This window comes from Falco rusticolus, chromosome 2 (genome assembly GCF_015220075.1).
Source record: "Falco rusticolus isolate bFalRus1 chromosome 2, bFalRus1.pri, whole genome shotgun sequence".
Lineage (NCBI taxonomy): Eukaryota > Metazoa > Chordata > Aves > Falconiformes > Falconidae > Falco > Falco rusticolus.
In genome coordinates, this window is record NC_051188.1 from 11,739,157 (window position 1) to 11,758,390 (window position 19,234).

Genomic DNA, 19,234 nt, shown 5'->3' on the forward strand with positions numbered 1-19,234 from the left:
AACTTCACAAGCATGCTCATAACTGCATAGAAGTTTTCAAAACTGTTTTTAACTGCGTTTGTTGAAAAATTAAACAAATGAAAAGGCTCAGCAACACAGAAAAACATCACTGTAAGTTACTCAGTATTATGCCCTCCCCTTATCAACAACAAAAGTTCAATACAGCCATTATCTCCAGAATCCACACATTTTTAACTTTGTACTAGCATGAGAGAGTTGATGACTGACTTCCTCAAAAAATAAATGAGGCACAGGGACCTTGCATGTCATTTAAGAAAGAGCCATATACCTTTTTCAGCCTCTGGCTGCAGCTTCCAAATTATTGCCCCAAAACATCTGCAACCTTCATGTGTTCTCATCCTCTTCCACAATTACTTTTTATCATGTGGGGAGGTCTTGAACTTCTGCGGTAGCAACTTACTATATTGAGTAAATCAGCTATAAACAGACATGCTATACATACTCCAAGCCAATAGCTAATCATGATTTTTAGTCTTTCAAGCCAACAGGACAACTTAAAAATGGCAAACATTGCTCTATCTACCCATCCATAAATTAGGAGTGACAATAGCAGATTATTACTCATTCACTCAGAGCATTTGTTTGGCCCTGGGAGAACTGGCTTTATTCCAAGAGCTGGCAAACACTGGTTAATATACATGTAAATGTTTTATTTCTCTCAGAGTAGGCAATTTCACAAAATGAAATACCAGATTACAGATGACCCTAGTTTTTCTGCTGATGCCTGTCTCAGATGCAGTGCTGCTGAAAGCCCTTGCAAGATTTTTTGCACTGAGTCAACAGGGAAAAAGCCACCTTTCCTTTTGAGAGTGAGACAGTTTCACTGTGGAAACATGAAAGCTTTTATATAAATATTAATCATCAAAGTTGTCCTGGAGTTAAGTGGATGGAGACTGACTTATACAAGGTTGCAGTAAGAACTTGGTAATAGCAAGATGTACTGAAACGGGTTTGCAAACACTGCTCCAAATGGGCTTTTCCTCAATACAAGAGCTCTGGTGCCAGAAGTAGATTCAGCAACCCAAATATTTAATCTGAAGGTACTATAAAATAGCACTTCACTCCTAAGAGTGGTGAAGGGGCATTCCGTCCTTTGAATTTCTGATGCAAATGTAAAGGAAAAGGAAAATGTTATTTTCCTCAAAAACTGGCAATAATTTGAACTGGGAGGAAGAGGGATGACTAAGAAAAGGGATGGAAGTTCAACAGAGAGGCAAATAAACCAAATATCTGTACAGAAAACCAGGCAGTGGTTTAACAGAGCTTCTTGCTAACATGCCCAGAACCTAAATGTTCTGCATCAAGCCAAGTGTAATGCACTGTAGACCATGGGCTCTCCAAAAATCAAGAGAATCAACAAGCACATTCTGTGCATTTGGAGACAAGGACAGGACACATGACCTCCACAGGACTCCGAGAACCATCTTTTTCCTACAAAGGGCTAGAGATATCAGAAGATATCTAGATCTACTTCTCCTATGATACAGGCCATCAACCATTGCTTACCCCTCTGTCCAACAGAGAAGTGAGATTTTTTTTTCCCAGGAATGAACTGAGCCTTGAAACTAGAACTAAAATCACAAAGGAGATTTTTGAAGAGGGGAAGGGAGAAGCACAGCCTTTTATCTACTGTACTGTACCACATGTACCATCTTATTTTTCTTGAGGGCACAGTAAAGTATCAATCAACTAGGGGTGCTAGCAACAGGTCAAAGTTGTTCATAAACCTCTATTGACACACTATTAATATATTTCAGAATAGTAAGTTTAGAATGAAATACAAAAAAAAAAGGTGGAAAGCACTAATTAAGATCACAGTAACATGATGGAACCCAAGAGCAGTAAGTGTACAGCATTAAAAAACCCCAACCATTAGGACAGCTGCGGTCAAAATTCACCTCCTTCAAGTGAAAGGAAAGATGGAAGATGAACACACACTAATGGGAAGCAACAACCACCAACCGAAGACCCCTTCAAAAGATACAGGACTGCGTACATGTGGCAAGAGCTGCTGAGAAGTTCAGTTCTCACCTGGCAACTTGCCTCAGTTGCTGCTACAGTGCTCCACAGATTTCATCCAGGCCTCTCCATGGACATGAACATCTATGGATATGGAACGGATAGCAGATCCATATTTTATGGAGACAAATACGTCAAAACCTGCTGGCATTAGAATTGCTTTTCCTCACATTCCCCATTTTAACAAGAAAAATTCAGACTTTACAGGCTATTACATTAACTAAAGCTACTTTTGAAAGCTTTTCCGTATTTACTTCCCAAAATTATATAATTTTTTTTTTTTTTAACCTGCAGAAAATTACAGAGATGATTACTGCTGGAGCAGGCACACTGACTAGCACCTGACAATACTTCGCTTTGAACCTAATGCTGCACTTTTCAGTGCTGCTTTCACACGAAGCGTACTCTCCCTCCTCTTGTACGTACTGCTTACATGACACTTCAAGATCTCACAAGGAAATCTGCTGAATGGAAGGGCGACACAACAGAACAAGACAGTGCCAGGTTCAGCACTGAAGAGGATTTTAAAATTTATTACAGGCTATCACTTCAACGCTCAATGGTATACGTGGCTGAAATGAATACACTTGCCTGGCAGAACTGCAAGAGAAGGCACCTGTATAAAAGGCGACAGCACTATTACCAGATAAGCTACCAGTTAGACATCACTGATTACCACACTGGACAGAGATTTTAACTCATCTAGAGAGCAGACAGCTAATCGGATTCCTTAACGGGCTTCTCTTGGTTTCACTGGGGCTGATGCATACTGCATATAGGATTTGGAAAGAGATTTTTCCCCAAATAGCACATACACTCTACTACAGCATTCTGTTACCATCTTGGCTTATGCTTATATAAAATACCGGACAGAAAGCCAGAAGTTACACGAACAGTCACTATGAGGTTAATCATTAAATTCAAGCTATGCCAGAGCAGCAACAAAGCTGACCTCTTGACTATACTGAGCTTGGTAAAGGTAGCATTTGCTTTCCTAAAGAGGTTTCATTACTTAACTCTAAATTTGTGATTTGAGAGTATGAAGTCAAGGGTTAATCCAAATTTACTATTTCTTTTCTACCCAAACAGAAAGCAACCCATTTAAAATGCAAACAATATGACAGACTTCCCTCCCTTTCACTGTTCTCTCCCCTCTGAGAAACTGAACTTCACAGGACTTCAAACCTCAGGGGAAAACAACACAAAACAAAAAAAAACAACAACAAAACAAAAAACACCAAAAAAACCAAACCCCTTAAAAAACCCACAATTCATCTTATTCTACAAGCTTTTCTCCCAGCACTGAAAATCCAATGCATATTTTCTCCCAACTACTTTTACCTCTGTATTGTTCTTAACACTCTCCTAGAAAGAAGTTTCTTTACCGCACAAGTGAAAAACTTTAATTTGATGAAATGATGGGGACTGTTCAGAGTCTAGTCAGTGAACGGACACGGTAAACACTTGGATATGTTACATGACCCCAGATCTTGCTGCTTTTCAACTCTCATCTTCCCATTTTAATTTTTAAAAAGGTATTGGAATCAACCAGCTGACTATGACAAGCTATACCATTAAACAGAAGAGTTGCTTCTTTATCTCCTTCAAGTATGATAAGGATCATTCATAAAAGCAAAGTGATCTGAGCTTCCGATTGCCCACATGTACTCTAAAATATTTACTGAACCATGGCAATTATGCCCGTGACAAATGGAGTGTCATATGGACTCAAGGTCTCCTAACTTTCTGAAATTACTCTGGAAATGTGAAACTTACCTAGATAAGGCCTAAGTGAGGAAGATTAGAGAGACTAAGTTAATCAGAAGGGAAAAAAAGATTAAACATATCAAAAAATGAACCAAAAACCTACATATATTTTATGAGAAAGGGGATATAATTTCTTATTCTGCTATTTTGAAAACCTTGCCTCTTTCACAGTTAAGCAAAGTTTCCCCAAAGAATCCATCACTGATTGCATTCATTTGGAATTTTTACGTAAACAAGTGTTGTAATATGAAATATAAAACCGAAAAAGGATATTAAATCACAGGATATATACATCCCAGAACCTTGTATGTATCTCTTCAGAGAGCAGGAACAACAAAAAAAAATTTGGACATTAAAAAGAAATAAAAGCAGACAAAAATGTGGAAGCTGAAAGCCTTTTTGCTTAAGGTCCCTAAAGTCAGGAATTTATTAGAAGCTGATGTTAGAGCACCTGAATTTCAGAGAATTACTTCAGAGATGGCTCCTGTTGCAGCAGTTTCTGCTGAAATATTTTACTCTGGCTGTCAGCCAGATCTTTGCTATGCTGATGCCAAATAAATGATACCCAATTTCAACGACAGATGCTGTTTGTGTTGACACATAATTGATACGTTTATATTCAGGGCTCCCTGGAATTCTGTAACAGCAACACTTTATTCACAAGAAATACAACTGACAGGAGAATTCAAAGGGACTTGCACATAGCTGATGCTGCTACACTGCTGGTATTGTGAGTCTAGAGGGAAGGGTTCTCCAATTATCCAGGGTGGTCAGAACAGCGGAGACCACAAATTTTCCAGGACAAGGGAAAATACAGAGAGATGGCCCAGCAGTAAAAGTTAACTGGCTCAGCCAGAAACTAGCTTGCTCAGAGAAACAGGAAACCTGAAAGTTTTCAACTGAAGTTGCATATCCCTTTCCTGCAGAGCTTGTAACTGCGTAGGAGATGGAAGTGATAGAAAAGCCACAATGAAGTAACAGATCTGTCCATAATCTCCTTCTCTCTTTGACTTCCTTGGTTTCCTAGGCAGGAAACAGATTAGCAACCTTAAAAAATATACTTAGCAAAGGTATGTTCCAAAGAAAACATTTTATACTCCCTCCTTGCACGTTCACTCTCCTGTAGGTAACTTGAAATAAACTTTCATGAATAGTACTTATTTTGGAAAGCAACTATATCCCTTCTCAAGCTTAACAAACCTTCAAGCAGCTACTGTAAAGGAAAAAAAACAATGACATCACAATATATGCCTACAACCTAAATTGTCTGTATTTTTAGGAACACAGCATATTATTTTCACACAACGAATAAAAACATTCACAGAATGAAAATATTCAGAAAAAAATAATACCCATTCACTTCACACACACAAAAATAAAAATCAACAATTACAATTTGGTACAAAAGACACCAGCAAATAAACACCATATAACAAAGTTTTCAGTCGTTTATCCAGATAGTTTACATTGTTCAGCAAACCTGAAATGTGGACTACCCTGCCACGATGCCTCTTTTTGATTAAAATATGGTTAAGCTTAAAAATAATCCCCATATAATGCAATTCAGAAGTATCAAATACTTTTGAAGCTTACAGATGAAGAAGAATCACCAACTGGAAGTCTTTTCAAGCCCTGGAAAACATGTTTTGTTGACTGTTTCTTAAACCGTGTTTTAGAACAATGATCACAGCTCAGAAAGTTCCTGCAGTGTAATAGGCTTCTGCTGCTTGTGGGGCCTTAGCTGGCTCTCAAACTGTCTCTGCTTCTCTGCTAGTACCATGGGAAAGATTTCTTCCTCCAGTCACCTCTTTGCTTACAGTGTATGAAAAAGGGACTAATGTTAATTCTTCAGGCTCTGCACACAGCAACTTTTTCCTTTAATTCTTCCTCTCCTGAACTTCTAAGGTTTCTAACGCCGAAACTGTCAGAAGATCTCTCTCTTTGCACTGAATTTCTCCTTCAGGAGTGCCAAGCACAGACTATAAAGATGAAGTTACACAGGGAAAAAATGTGCATTTATCATCAAAGCTTGTACCTCTCAAAACCCCAAAACCGTCATTTAGTTCAGCAACATGGGATATGTAAAATATCCAGGTTAATAGCCTTGCAAAAGCACAATGTGGTTGAAAAGGTCAAGGAAGTGCATTAAGCAGAAAAGCTTCAGGGGCCAGTGGGTTCTTTTTAGCATTGTGAGAAGCACCGGAAAACTAATCTTTATCAAGAAAACACATCCAGATATTAAAAGTTTAAGCATCAAGTGCACAGGTACCTTCTTCCAAAAACCCCAAACCAAATAACACCACCACCACAAAAAAACCCAAACCACCCCAAATAACACCACCATTCCTCCCAAAGCCCCACTGAAGTTTTTCAAAGTCACAAAGGATAGCTGTGACAAACCTCCCACTGGAAGCTGGGCATCTCAGGAACACATACAGAGGATGAGGAAAGGAACATGAAAAACAGCTTTGATTTACCAGAACTAGTCATGGGGCATGATGGGGTGGTGTATACCACAAGCAGACCCAATCTACCTCACTTCTGTTCAGAGACAAGATGCAAACCAGCTCCAGTTCCAAAGCTGTGATGATTAGACTGGTGCTGTGCCTAAGCTAAAAAAGGCCAGTCTCTCAGCACTGCATTTTAAATTGAGCCCAGCACTGCAATAACAAAGCTAGAAGGCTTACAGAGAAGATCCAACTCCTGTCTTAATTGAGAGCGTGGCCAGAGGCGTGTAGGTCAGTCTGCAAGGCATTCTATAGCTCCACCCCATCTGTGTTACAAGGGGCATAATTAGTCCAGGAAGAGATCAATGTTAAGACATACAGACCAACTTGAATATTTCTGCTTCTTACTAAATTTGCTCCAAAGTTTTACTCCTAGAGGTTTTTTAGGGTGTTTGAATCTCCTCTTGCTCCCCCTTAAGTACACACTAAATTTAGTAACTTTCCTTTTTAAAAAAATCATCATGCTCAATAGTAATAACTTATCCCGTTATTTAACAAAGGCAAGGATTTGAAAATGCAAACGGATTCTCATGCCTACTTCTACCATTAATTTCCGCATTTTGTTCTGTTTGGACACAGAACAGAAAGGTCTCACTTTCTCCCACTCAGGAAGGCAGTGCTGTAGCTGGAAGACATGGAATAAACAATTAAATGATTGTATACAAATATTTCCCTTTCTCTTCCCCAATTTATAATGTCATTTAAAAAAAAAAAAAAAAACAGCCTGTTTCCTGGAGATCACTGTACAGTGAGTTAACATGCTAAATAATATACCAACAGAAAGAAATCAATCCGCTTCAACTTCTAGAAACATAAAAGACTTAGAAACAGTTCAGGCAATCACACTTCAGAGCAAATCCTACTTGTACAGACACCGTTTCCTATGCTGTTAAGTATTTCTCTCACCACTATGGGAAAGATTTGAACAATGGAGGGAAACTGGCTAAGGCTTGCTCTGCAGACTGAAATCATCTTAATTCAGCATCAAGACTTCTGAATAACAGTATCAAAACCAAACATTTAGGCAAAGAAGTTGACCCGCAACCCTTTCCTCCATGCTAAAGTCCTTCATCACAAGTAACTCCAAAGTCTCCAAGCCTTCAAACATACTTCATAGATCATAATAGCACAACTACAAACCACTCCTTTAAACAGTTATCAATTCAGTAAACTGGTGTTTTTCTGATGCTATGCTGTATCGCCACCTAAACCCTTCAAGCCACTTAGGACGGATGTTTATCCTTTAGTTTCTGTCCCCAATGATGCTGGAGTTTAACTGTATGCTCTCCCATCCAAAGTGGGCTGCACTGTGATGGTGGGGGTGGTGGCAAGACACAGCACAGCAGGTGTACTGGTTTCTAACAGACTTAACTCTGCAAAAACCACCAACTACAGGTGAATTCCTTGAACCTTTTTGTGGCATGGGTGCATGCAGGCTCAGAGCCGCCTTTTATGCTGGCACCAGAAAGGCCTAATAAAAGGCTCTGGGATCTTGAATCTTATTTGTATCATGACAGCCATGTACCTAAGCTATGTTTGAGGGTGCACTTTTACAGCTAAAAGCCATATTCTGCAGCTTCACCTAAACTATTCCTTTTTTTTTGTTTTTTGTCATCCTTCTAGTTGTGTGTCAAAGTCAAGCACAAGATCTTTCACGATGCAATGATGCTATATAAAATGTAAGACACTATTGACATCAAACTACCAGTAAGCAGCTATGCTAGGAACAAACGCATTGAGGCAAAGCAGTGAGTTTTAATAACAGATTTATACACACCTCCTCTCCAGACCTGATACTAAACACTGCACCATGGTCAGAGAACTCCTTTCCAAATATACAAACAAAGCCAAGGTATCAAACAACACCAAACTGTGAAAAAGCAGTGAGACCAATTTATAAACAGAAAGCAGTCTGAGAAGCCTGAGAAGGAGATGGATATACACCCTGAGGTTTGGTACATCCAAATCATAACTTATCCATACCTCTAGCATGATACAAAGCCCAAAATCAGCATGGCCTGAACACAAGGGGGTTTTTATGTTTAGCAATTATAGAGCTCAAGGAGCCTTATTAAAGACCCTTATCGAACAGCATATGTGAAGGCAGACAGTACTTCAAACATTAAAGCCCCCCCCCCCCCCCCCCCCGGCATCTGCTCCAATTTTTTTTCCAAGTTTACCATCACAAAGCCACAGCTCTTCAACTCTTTAAGCGTAGTACATCTTTACTCTTAATAAATTTTTTAGAGCTGCCTATGGCCACAAAACACCCAAAAACCGGAAAACCACAGCTACAGAAGTGCTTGTAAACAAAAGTACCAAGGCAATACACAATTCCAATCAAAATGGATTGGGTGTGTTACTGCCAGAGTCTAAGGGGTGCCCACATAAGTAAATACAAGGCCACATCATTCTGCACTCCCTTCACTGCACCAGCTCATTTCAGCTTGGAGAAGTCATTTGTGCCTGCAGCAGGGCAGGCCACATTTCTACTCTTCATGTGACAAAGACACAAACACATTGGTTTAGGCAGAAGCAGCTTTTGCGCTGATGCTGCTCTTTATTTTCCACTCTTCTTGTGAAATACAGAGACAATTTCTGAGTAAAGCCTTTGGGGAAAGAGCTTTACTCAAAATCACTAGTCCTCTGTCTAGCACAATAAGAGCAGAGAATGCAAATTAGTTTCAATAAAAGCAGCTGGCAATCAATAAGAAAGGGCTGGTCTCCAAGAGTAAAACTGGTTCCTCCAAGGGTAAAAGTTAAAAGAGGAAAAATATAAGAAGATGAATAAAACACCAAATGTAAACAACGTGGGGGGGCACCAAAGAAGAAAAATCTAAATAAGCAATAATAAAAAAAAAATAAGTATCAGACAAACTCAAAAAGAACAGCTGGGGGTAAAAAGGAAAGAAAAATACAGATAACTATAGTGCAAAGAAAAGGATCATTAGAAAAAGCCTAATGGAAAACATGTGCAATCCAAACAAGATAAAATAAAAATCATGAAAGGGAGCAGATAAGAGGCTAGCTGGCACTAAGGCTTAAGGCACCAGTCACGAGCTCACATTCTAGCCTGGTTCACAGGCATTGCTAAGTCCTATAATGAGTTTCAGCATTCCTGCTACCGCCACATCTGGCCGTTTCACAAAACCTGGTACACTCGTCTCCTCCGACCTTGGGCCATAATGCAGAAAGTCAATACCCACCCGAGTGGGCCAGAATCCACCCACCCTGCAGGCAGGCAGACTCCTCTTCTAAGTCCCTTTACCTCAGGAAGTCCCCAGGCACCTGCAAAGGCCTGAGAAAAGCCCAGCATGACTGTTACCACATGTATAAGGAAAAAAAAGAATTCCTCAAAACTGACACTTTCACTGAGGTTCCCTATTATTGCGTCTAATTTTTATAAGCCAATTACAGAAAGAATACATCATGATCACAGAAGCAGCCTTCCCTTGCAGCTGTTACAGACAGTACTTGATATAAAGGGGGAAATACAAGTATTTCGGCAACGTTAGCAACCTCTGCTCAAGAGAAACCTAAAAATCAAGTGTCTTGCATACTGCGTCAATGTCACAATTCACTTACCCTCTGTCTTCCATCTACAAACCCAGCCCATTCTGGTTTGATTAACATCCCCCAATAAACACTTTGTTAACATGGAACTAAGGTCCCTATCTTGCACATGCCTTCAATATTCTTATTAGCAAACATGAACTTTGATCTGAAGCTTTTTAGAATCTCACCGGCAAACTACACAATGTAACTCCTTTGATCCCAAGAATATAGCCCTCATCTTCAACAAAGTAGCTGCTTAAATAGCATACATTAATTATACAGGGTGGAAAGCAGTGTTTTCTACACTCACATGAAACTGCAAGGGAAAGTCCTATCATGGCACACTACTTACTTAGAGTAAGTTTTGACCAGCATACTGACAGACTAGACAGAAATGTCTCTGCCAAGTTGCTAATACACTCAAAATCATGCTTATACTTCCAGAACTTTAATACCAAATAATTTGATTAGGGCATGCCATATGCTTCAAGAAATTCTACAAGACTTCTAATGACAAAAAGTGGACAGAAACTTCCAGGCACATTGACATCTAAAAGCACAGAGCTCGCATTTTAAAGAGAGAATGTGACTACTTTGCAACTAAAAATGGTGTAGAAGAAATCAAACGAAGCAGGATGGAGTAGGATGAAAGACAAGAAAAAGAATATTATCACACATTCTCATCCCCTCAAGTTACATGGGTGCCTAATGGGCTCACAAATCTCTGATCTCTGGCTGTATGCCACCTTCAACACACAAAGTCTACTTCCTGTATTGTCCACAGCAATTACTTTAGGGTTTGTCTTTAACAGTAACATCTCTCTCAAAAAAAAAAAAAAAGTGGCAGGAGGCAGAGTTTTACATCCACAACCTCATGCCCTACCACTACTGCTAAGACAATTAAAGCATTTTAATAGCACATTTCCCTAAGGTAGCAAGCAGTTAAGACCTTTATATACTGAAAGAGATGCTCTTCCACATTAGCATGGCCTATTAGCCACAAACAGGATTAAGAGCTCAGCAAATCCTCACAGAGCCCACATCTGTCAACGTAACTCTTTCCCATAATGGGCAGAAAGGAAGGTAACTTCTCAGCTTTACAGAGCACTTACTGGAAAGCTGACACTGCAGTAATTAAAAACACAAAACAAAACAGGAGCAACACAGAACAGCACAATCATGAAGACCCCTCAGATCTCTTACCTTGTGAAAAAAAAAGGCCACCTGGCTACAGAACTTGTGGTCTTACAGAGCAGTGCTGCCGTTGCTCTGGTGGCACACTACAGCAATCAGCCTTAGCGGATATTTCCAGAGAAGACAACAGCCAAGATCTCTTTGCGGGACTTTTCTCCAAGAATGACAGGATTTCCATAATTAGTCAAAAACCAGAAATTGAGATTGGCATGCAACACAAATCACTTTTGGACATCATGGACATTAATCCACCCATAGACGCTTCTTGCGGTGCATGACGGAGAGACTAGTACAGAGACAGAGATAATTGTATTCTGGAACACATGGACCAAAAAGAGATGCTAGATCCATTCTCAAAGGGCTTTGGGAGTAGCTGGGTCACAGCTGTAACAGTAAAAGCAAAAACGAGCCCAATTCAGCAGAAAGAATTAGTGCTCAGTTCCCTCAAAGCCTGACATCACTGTAAAAGATCAATGTACCTCTCTCTTGAGTGCAGTCCCCATGACAGCAGTGCTACCTGCTGAATCAGGGCAGGTCTCCTGTGGCACGGGGAAATTCTTTCAGCTCCTCTACACCACTGCTTCTTGGTAGTGCACACACCATCGGGACAAGCCCTGCTGGGCTTCGAAGTAACAGGCAAGGGAGAAAGATACTGAAGGAGGAAAACTTGAACCAAAAACAAACAGGGAAACTGCATTCATTACGTTACACATTAAGTGCCATGGCCACAAGATTTAGTGTATAACCCGTCTACCGTTCCATAAGCCAGCTCATATCACCTAATCGGTGTGTATATCTTACATATATGCAAAAGCTATCTGTCTAAAAGCTATCTGCAAAAGCTATCACTGTCTAATTAATGCATGGAAAACCACAATTACCTTTTTTAAAAAAAAAAGCCACTGAGATTATTTTGCTAGCATATGGTGATATATATATAGCATAGAACAGTGACCAGTGAGCATACAGTCCACTCTCTCAGTTAGACACACCCCTCCAAAAAAGCAGCAATGAACCAGTGGTCAGCTAGGGAGCATGACCGAGGGCTGACACCTCACACAGGGCAATTTCCACCCAAGCCTGATGCTCTGGAGTCGCTTCAAAGCTCAGGTGGTATTCCATAGAGAGGAGGTGTGGGCATGCGGCCACTGCTAAATATCGTATGTCTCACGCAAAGCAGTGCTATCGGTCTGTGAACACCAATCCCATTCTGGAAGGGTGTTAGGCATGCTAAGGACTCCCTAGAAGGAGGGCTTTCCGATGTCCACCCTGGCAACGTCTGAAGATGCCCAGCTCTGTAAATGACGTGTCTTTATCTAAGCCTGCCAGTGCCATCCGTGCTCTTCTGTATCATCCCGCAGCTCTGCCAACACCCTCAAGGAGCAGAAGTAAGAGACCTGTGCAAGCCCACGCTGAAAAAAAGCACTAAAGAAACAGGCAGTTCCCAGAGTTTCCCACGCTGTAAGGGGTGTTTGACAGCTGCACCCAAAACTGTTGGGAGATGTCCTTTCTAGGTTTCCCACAAAGCATGAGGGAGAACAGCAGCTAAAACTGCTGTGACAAGGAGCAGTTCATGTATCTGACAAAGATCAGTGAAATTTCTACCTACAAAGGTTGAGAACTATCTAAAATCAGCTGTCTTCTTAACTTCAATCTAGGAGGTCGGTATGTTATAAATACACCACTAAAAGGCAGTTAAGAGAGAGAGGGAGAGCAAAAAGTTATTAAAGATGTACTAATGAGAAACTCATTTCACTTTTTTTTTTTTTTTAACTGGGCATCAGGGAATTCCTACAAGACTTCTGGTTCATTTAAAAGAGGAAATTTTTAACAAAGTTAAAAATAACCGACAATCAAATTTTAAAAATTGAAACACGGAAACCTCAGGAGGTCTCAGCCCGGAGTGGAACCACACGGACAGATAAAAAAAGCTCACACAAATTGCAGGCAGGACCAGTACCCTGGAATGGAAATCTCTGCAACACAAGAACATCTATTTTCTCTACTGCTTTAACAGGAGGTTTGAATCATAACCGGTTTAGAAACACAACAGAATTTTTAATTTTTTTTTTTAGGTAACGAACAATAAAAAGAACCAAGAAACTACAGACCGAACGCAGGTCAGCACACTGCACAGACAAAACACACACAAATGAAGGCACGACGCTTTCAAAAAAAAGAGAGAACAGCCACATTTTTACATTCAGAGCAGATTATCTTGATTTTTTTTTTTTCCTGGGTCACCTTTTAATGCTTTCCTAAGATTATTTTTTCCCCAATAGGCTGCTTAACCACACGTCTCGGTCGTTTCCCAGCACAATTGTACTCGCGACTGGGAAACCGAAATCGGGGGGGGGGGGGGAAAGCGCAAACCCATGAAACCTCAAAGTCTTTGCGAGTCTTTGGGAGAGTTATTTTCCTCACGAATCTCCCGGCAGCGCTTCTGGGGGGCCCGGCGGCGCGCCGCCCGCCCCGCCGCCCGCCCCGCCGCGCCGCGGCACACCTGAGCTCCCGCCCGCGGCGCCGGGGCCCGGGTCTCTGCCCCCGCCGGCTGCGCCTCAGGGCCCGGGGCCGCCCGCCAGCCGGGCCGGGCCAGGCCCCCCCACGGAGAGACGCCGGGAGGGCGCCCCGAGCCGCCCGCCGCCCCCTTCGCCACACGCGCCGAGGCGGCGGCGGCGGCTCCCGCCCGCCCGCTGCCGAGCCACGCTCGCCTGCCAGCGCTCCGCCGCGGCAGCCGGCCCGCACACCGGCTTGTAAAACTTTCCGGTTCCCACCGCGGCGCCCCGGCCGCCGGAGCACTGCCAGTGCCCCGGGAAGGAGCGCTCGGAGCCAAAGTCCGCAGGAAGTTGGCTCGCCCGGGAGCCGAGCCCGCTGCCCCGCGGCTCCCCCGGGGCTACCGCGGGCTCGACCCGCGCCCCCTCCGCGCTCCGCGCCACCCCTTTCCCCGCGCCTCCAGCCCGCCGCCGCCCGCTCCCGCCGCCCCGCCGGCCTCCCCCGGGACAGCGGGCGGGAGCGGGCCGCCGCGCAGCCCTTACTTGGAGTTGCGCTCACCCGAGGGACGGGCAGGGACGGGCAGCGGCGGGAGACGGGCAGAGCCCAAGCCGGCCGCCGGCAAGTTCCCCGCTCCGCCACACGTGGGGCCGCGGCGCGGGCTGCCTTCCCTCGCCGCTCGGCGCAGAGGACGTGGCAGCTCCCTCCCCGGCCGCGCCGCGCCGGAGGCTCCTCCCGGCCCCGCTCTGGCGGAACGCGGGGCGCCCTCTGCCGCACGCCGAGGGACCCGCTGCCCCCGAGCCTCGCCCCGGTCCCCCCGCAGCCGCGGCTGCGCTGCCGCCGCCGGGGGGACCCGGCCCGCCCCGCTCTGGCGGCGGGCAGCTCCCTGAGGGGGCTGAGGGGCCCGGCCGCGGCGGCAGCTGGCGGTCCGCAGGGGGCCGGCAGCGCCCGCCCGAGGGGAACCCCCAGGTGGCCGCGAAGTTGGGTGAGTGACACCCGGCCCGGAGCCCCTCGGCCGCGCAGGGGGCGCGCAGGCGGCCCCAGCGCAGCGCCCTGACGGGGGGCGTTGCTCCCAGCCGCGCAGTGTGGCGTTTATTGGCGAGCGAGCAAGGAGGACGCCAGAACAGGTGAAATCACCACAAGCCGTCGCCTTCTTGCCTATCCTGCAGGCTGGCAGCGCTTGTTGAGTTGATCAAACTCTGCGATAATGGGCCTGAAATGAAAAGGGAGAGGGGTCTCCACATCCTGCAGGGCCGGGGGCCGGCTGGGGACAGCAGGAGGGCTGGGGGTGCCGAGGGACCCCCCTGCCCCCGGCCCTCCTCGCTGTTACCGGCGGGACCCCGGAGCACCTGAGCCGCCCCCCGGGGCCCTGGTTCGGGCCGGCTCCACCACCACGCTCCCCTCCCGAGAGGAGCCCTCTCGCCGTGTTGCTAAACCGGCAGTAGCTGTAACTGGTAAAAAAATGAAAGACCTCAGACTCCTATTTGCATTTTCTTCTTTTCAGGATTACGTACGTTGAAAATAAAAGATACTACCTGGGCTTCATGGTTGCAGAGAGCCTGACACCACGGTTTTTGCTGAAAAGGTCAGTTGGGAAGAATCTCACCCTTCTTCCAGGTTAATAACAGCTACGAAACTCTTCCTAAAGCTTAATGGTGTCGTCCTTTTCCTCACCCTTAAAGCGTTTCCTCTAGGAGCATTCCTGTCAGGCACCTTAGTGTAACCTTAATATGCCTTCTAATTGAGTCATATTAGGCTGTCGTGTTGTTACCTCCTATTGCTCCTCTTTCTGCTGAAAACATCCTTTTCTTCCAGCGCCAGGCAGATTTTTAATCTCGAGGTGCACTGCCAATTTGAGGTTAGAATCTGACTTTGAAGTCGTAAAGAAGTGCTGTTGCTGATGTTCAAATAATGCTGAACCGCTTAGGGCTAAAGCAGACAAGAAATAAAATTGTGTTTTTCTAAAACATCTCTTGCACTGTGGTTATCTCAAAGGGCTTTATGAAGTAATGTCAAGTAAAGGAGCACATTTAAGCATAGCAGCCATTCTGTGCACAAACGTACCTTTGAACATAGAAATTTTTGGCATTAGAGCTGTCGATACTCATTTAGTACAGCTATTATGTACGTTTAATGATCACCTGCTACACCGTGAGAAATGTCTTATAATGGTCACCGCTTAAAACCATTAAGGAGAGGTAAAGTATGTATATACATTAAGTTCCTCCTTGGGCTGACTCTAGGTAAGAAAATGCAGCCCAGAGGATTTAAGGTTAAAGCGAATATGTGAATCTTTGCTGCGTATTCCAGTAAAGCTGTTACACTTACTGTCATGGTTTAACCCCAGACGGTGACTAAGCCCCATGCAGCCGCTCACTCACTCGCCCCACAGCGGGGTGGGAGAGGGAACTGGAAGAGTAAAAGTGAGAAAACTCATGGGTTGAGATAAAGACAGTTTCATAGGTAAAGTAAAAGATGCACACACAAACAAGACAAAGCAAGGAATTCATTCCCAGCTTCCCATGGGCAGGCATGTGCTCAGCCATCCCCAGGACAGCTGGGCTCCGTCACATAGAACAGGGACTTAGGAAGACAAATGCTATTGCTCCGCACGTCCCCCCTTCCTTCTTCTTCCCCCAGCTTTATATGCTGAGTCATATGGTATGGAACATCCCTTTGGTCAGTGGGGGTCAACTGTCCTGGCCACGTCCCCTCCCAACTCCCTGTGCTACCCCAGCCTCCCCACTGCTGGAGTGGGGTACAGAGCAGAAAAGGGCTTGACCCTGTGTAAGCACTGCTCAGCAGTAACTAAAACATCCCTAAATTATCAACATTGTTTTCAGCATGAATCCAAAACATAGCTCCATATTCACTACTATGAAGAAAATTAACTCTACTCCGGCCAAAACCACATTTACAAAGTATGTAATTTGTTTGTTATTAAGTTACCTGTTTATGCTAAAGTACTCTAACAACAAACTATACCTGAACTTAAGTTTGAGCAATATAACTGTCTAATGCTGGCTGGCACACAGTTAATTGCTACTGTAATCACTCTAGCTTCAGCAATGCTCTAGGAACAGGACATTGCCATTTAGGAAAAACAGATTCATTTCTGAGCTTTAAGCAGAAGGCAATACGTGAGCCATGCAGGATTTTCCAATCTGCATCTGTCCAGAATAGATATGATTAAGTGCATTTTTGTTTAGCTATTGATTTATTGACCTGGCTTCCTCAAATGTCAGATATATGTATGTTTTTTGTCCAAGAAAAATAGGGCTGTTTGGAGTATTGATTGCAGCAGTGGAGTCTGCAGTACAGCTCAGTAAAAGGTTCAGTTCACGTTTTAAGACATTGCAGTGTTCTTTAATAAACCTGCATCCTTTAGGTGTAGGTGTAAAAATCTGCCAGGATTATATTATAATCTTTATTATTTTAGTTTTAATCTAGAAAAAAAGTCTTTTGGGGTTGAGCTATCAGTGTGCAGTAATCACCCCTTAAACCTGCTCAGAATTTATAGATTTTTTTTATGTGGTACTGTAAAAGGATGGGAAGTTCTATTACCAAATTCAATATTTTATCCTTTTGTTGTATCCTGCTTCTGTGACAGTAGCAGCTTAGTCTTTTAATATATACATATGTTTTTACATATGTGTATGTATGGAGAGAAAGGGAAAAAAAATCACACGTAAATAGTAATTGAAGTGCAGTAACTGTGGTGGGTAGTTACAAAGTTCAAATACAAAATGTAATCGTACGGGTGTGTATACATATACGCTACAAGGACCTTTCCCTGGAGAATTTTTTCCTTCTTTGAGAACTTACAGTGGCAAAATCTTCCAGACAATATTTTTCCCAACTGGCAAAATATTTCCTGATAATAATAAACAAACGTTGCTTGCCAAGGCTCTTTGGATTTGTGGTTTACATAGACTCTCACAGACAGCTCTGGACTTCTTTTTCTCCGAAGGGTATCAGAGCCACAGCACTCCTACTGCAAATACTTCCCACCTCTGTGCAGCTCCACCTCAGGGTTTTACTGATGTCCTTTTTACCTCTCAAGAGCTCCTTTGCCTGCCTTTGATTTCTTTTCCGTTCCACAGTTTCCCCAGATTTACTCTGGTCTGTTGTTTTCCTTGTTCTCTGTTCATACCATACTCTTGTGGGACCTCCCCTTGAATCACATCATCACAGTCTTCTTTCTGTCATGTTAAATAGAGAGATTTAACATGGACATCTCCCGTACAGTTACCTGAAACACTCAAGCTAGGTGACATTCATCTGTCAGCTTCGGGATGGGAGGGATGTGCCATGGAAGTGCCTATTTATCTTTTATGACTATAAGAAGTACACAGGAAGTAGGTCGGATTTAGACATTTAAAGCAGGGTGAAATTAATTCCATCTTATGAGACTTCGTTGTTGCCAGTGAGGTCAAAGACAAACTCTGAGTAATTTCAGTACTGAAAGATAAGGCCCAGAAATTTTTTGTCCTGGTAATAATGGTACCTGAGGTGATGGATAACTAATGCCTTTCAGCAGCTACCTCAGAACACAAGCGACCATTAGTTATTACTGTCTGAACATAGTTTGATAGTCTCTGAAAAATGAGAAATCCACCTGGCTCTTAATCTGTATTCTTGGAGATGACTTCATGATAGATGTTACTCACTGAACTGTCCCAGAGGCTATAGTACGCTTTCTCTTCTGCAGAGGAGACCTTTGGAGCTCAATCTAACTGTGGTAGAACACGTGTGTCAGAGAGATGCTTTAAGAAGCGAATCAGCTGTGACCTGGAAGTACCTATGTGGGGAACAAGATTTCAGGAACAGACTCTTCAGGCTCCCAGATTAAAGTTGAAGCTCAACATATTCACACTAAGAATTAGATTAAAAACATGCAAGCAAATAAAGAGGGATAGTCATATACATCCAGTTTGTCTCGAAAAGTTTCAATACTAGTCATGTCTAAATTGTGGCAGGATGCTTTCCTTAAAAAATTGCTCTAGTTCACACAAGAATTGAGCCCAGAAATTGTGATGACCTCTATATATACAGAAAGTCAGAGTAAATTATGACACTGCTTTCTTCTGACTTTACAAACAATCAGGTACGTTCTTCAAACAGAAAGCCAGTCCATATTGACAAGGTAAAAGAAGTGTTTTGCACTGTCAGCATCCTGCAGAGCTCTTTATTTTTTTTCTGAACTTTGGATAACAGTTTCACAATCATAGTGGTTTACTCAGTGTAGATCCTAAAATAACCTTTAGAAGAAAATGTGAATTGTGGTAGAAAACAAAAGACTGGATTCATCTGCTGCTACTAACTTGGCATAGCTCCATTGAAGTCAGTGAAATTATATTGATTTACAAAAGGAGAAATTCTGATCTATGAACATTTGACGCTAAGACTGAAACACACAAAGACACTATCCTTTTTTCCTAGAACTCCAGTTTACAGCAGGACTCTTGGACTTCAAAGTTCCCTTTTCAGCAGGACATGATGTGTAATATTCTGCAAGATATTGCAAAATGTGACCACCAGAACTTTGGCTGATCTTATCTGGAAACCATAAAAATATTATTCAGAAACTTCTGACAGGTAATTTACATTTTGTATTTTGGATACACTACAATAACTAGTATGGTTTTCAGGCTAATTCTGTAGTGCACGTGTAGTCTTTC

At 43.2% G+C, this 19,234-nt stretch overlaps 2 protein-coding genes across 13 annotated transcripts in view; one reads left to right on the top strand and one right to left on the bottom strand.

Moving 5' to 3' along the window:
* Positions 1–14,300, bottom strand: part of SMCO4 (single-pass membrane protein with coiled-coil domains 4) — a 28,240-nt gene extending 13,940 nt beyond the window's left edge. For 2 of the 12 annotated variants that reach the window (XR_005102436.1, XM_037376236.1), the window contains exons 1-3: positions 14,099–14,186; positions 11,543–11,677; positions 2,053–2,124 (exon numbers count right to left, since the gene is read on the bottom strand). Coding sequence is in view for 1 of the 12 variants with exons in the window: in XM_037376233.1 (XP_037232130.1) it covers positions 9,900–9,930 (31 nt within the window). In the remaining 11 variants the exon portion in view is untranslated. Of the gene's footprint in view, positions 1–2,052; positions 2,125–5,055; positions 5,787–6,494; positions 6,581–9,899; positions 9,942–11,072; positions 11,213–11,542; positions 11,681–14,098 lie in introns of those variants that run through there. The other 10 variants (XR_005102438.1, XR_005102439.1, XR_005102437.1 and 7 more) reach the window with 10 other exon arrangements.
* A 298-nt stretch (positions 14,301–14,598) lies between these two features.
* CEP295 (centrosomal protein 295) overlaps positions 14,599–19,234 on the top strand; it is a 76,821-nt gene continuing 72,185 nt past the window's right edge. The window contains exons 1-2 of the mRNA XM_037376213.1: positions 14,599–14,680; positions 15,058–15,138. The gene's annotated coding sequence lies outside the window, so the exon portion shown is untranslated. The remainder of the gene's footprint in view (positions 14,681–15,057; positions 15,139–19,234) is intronic.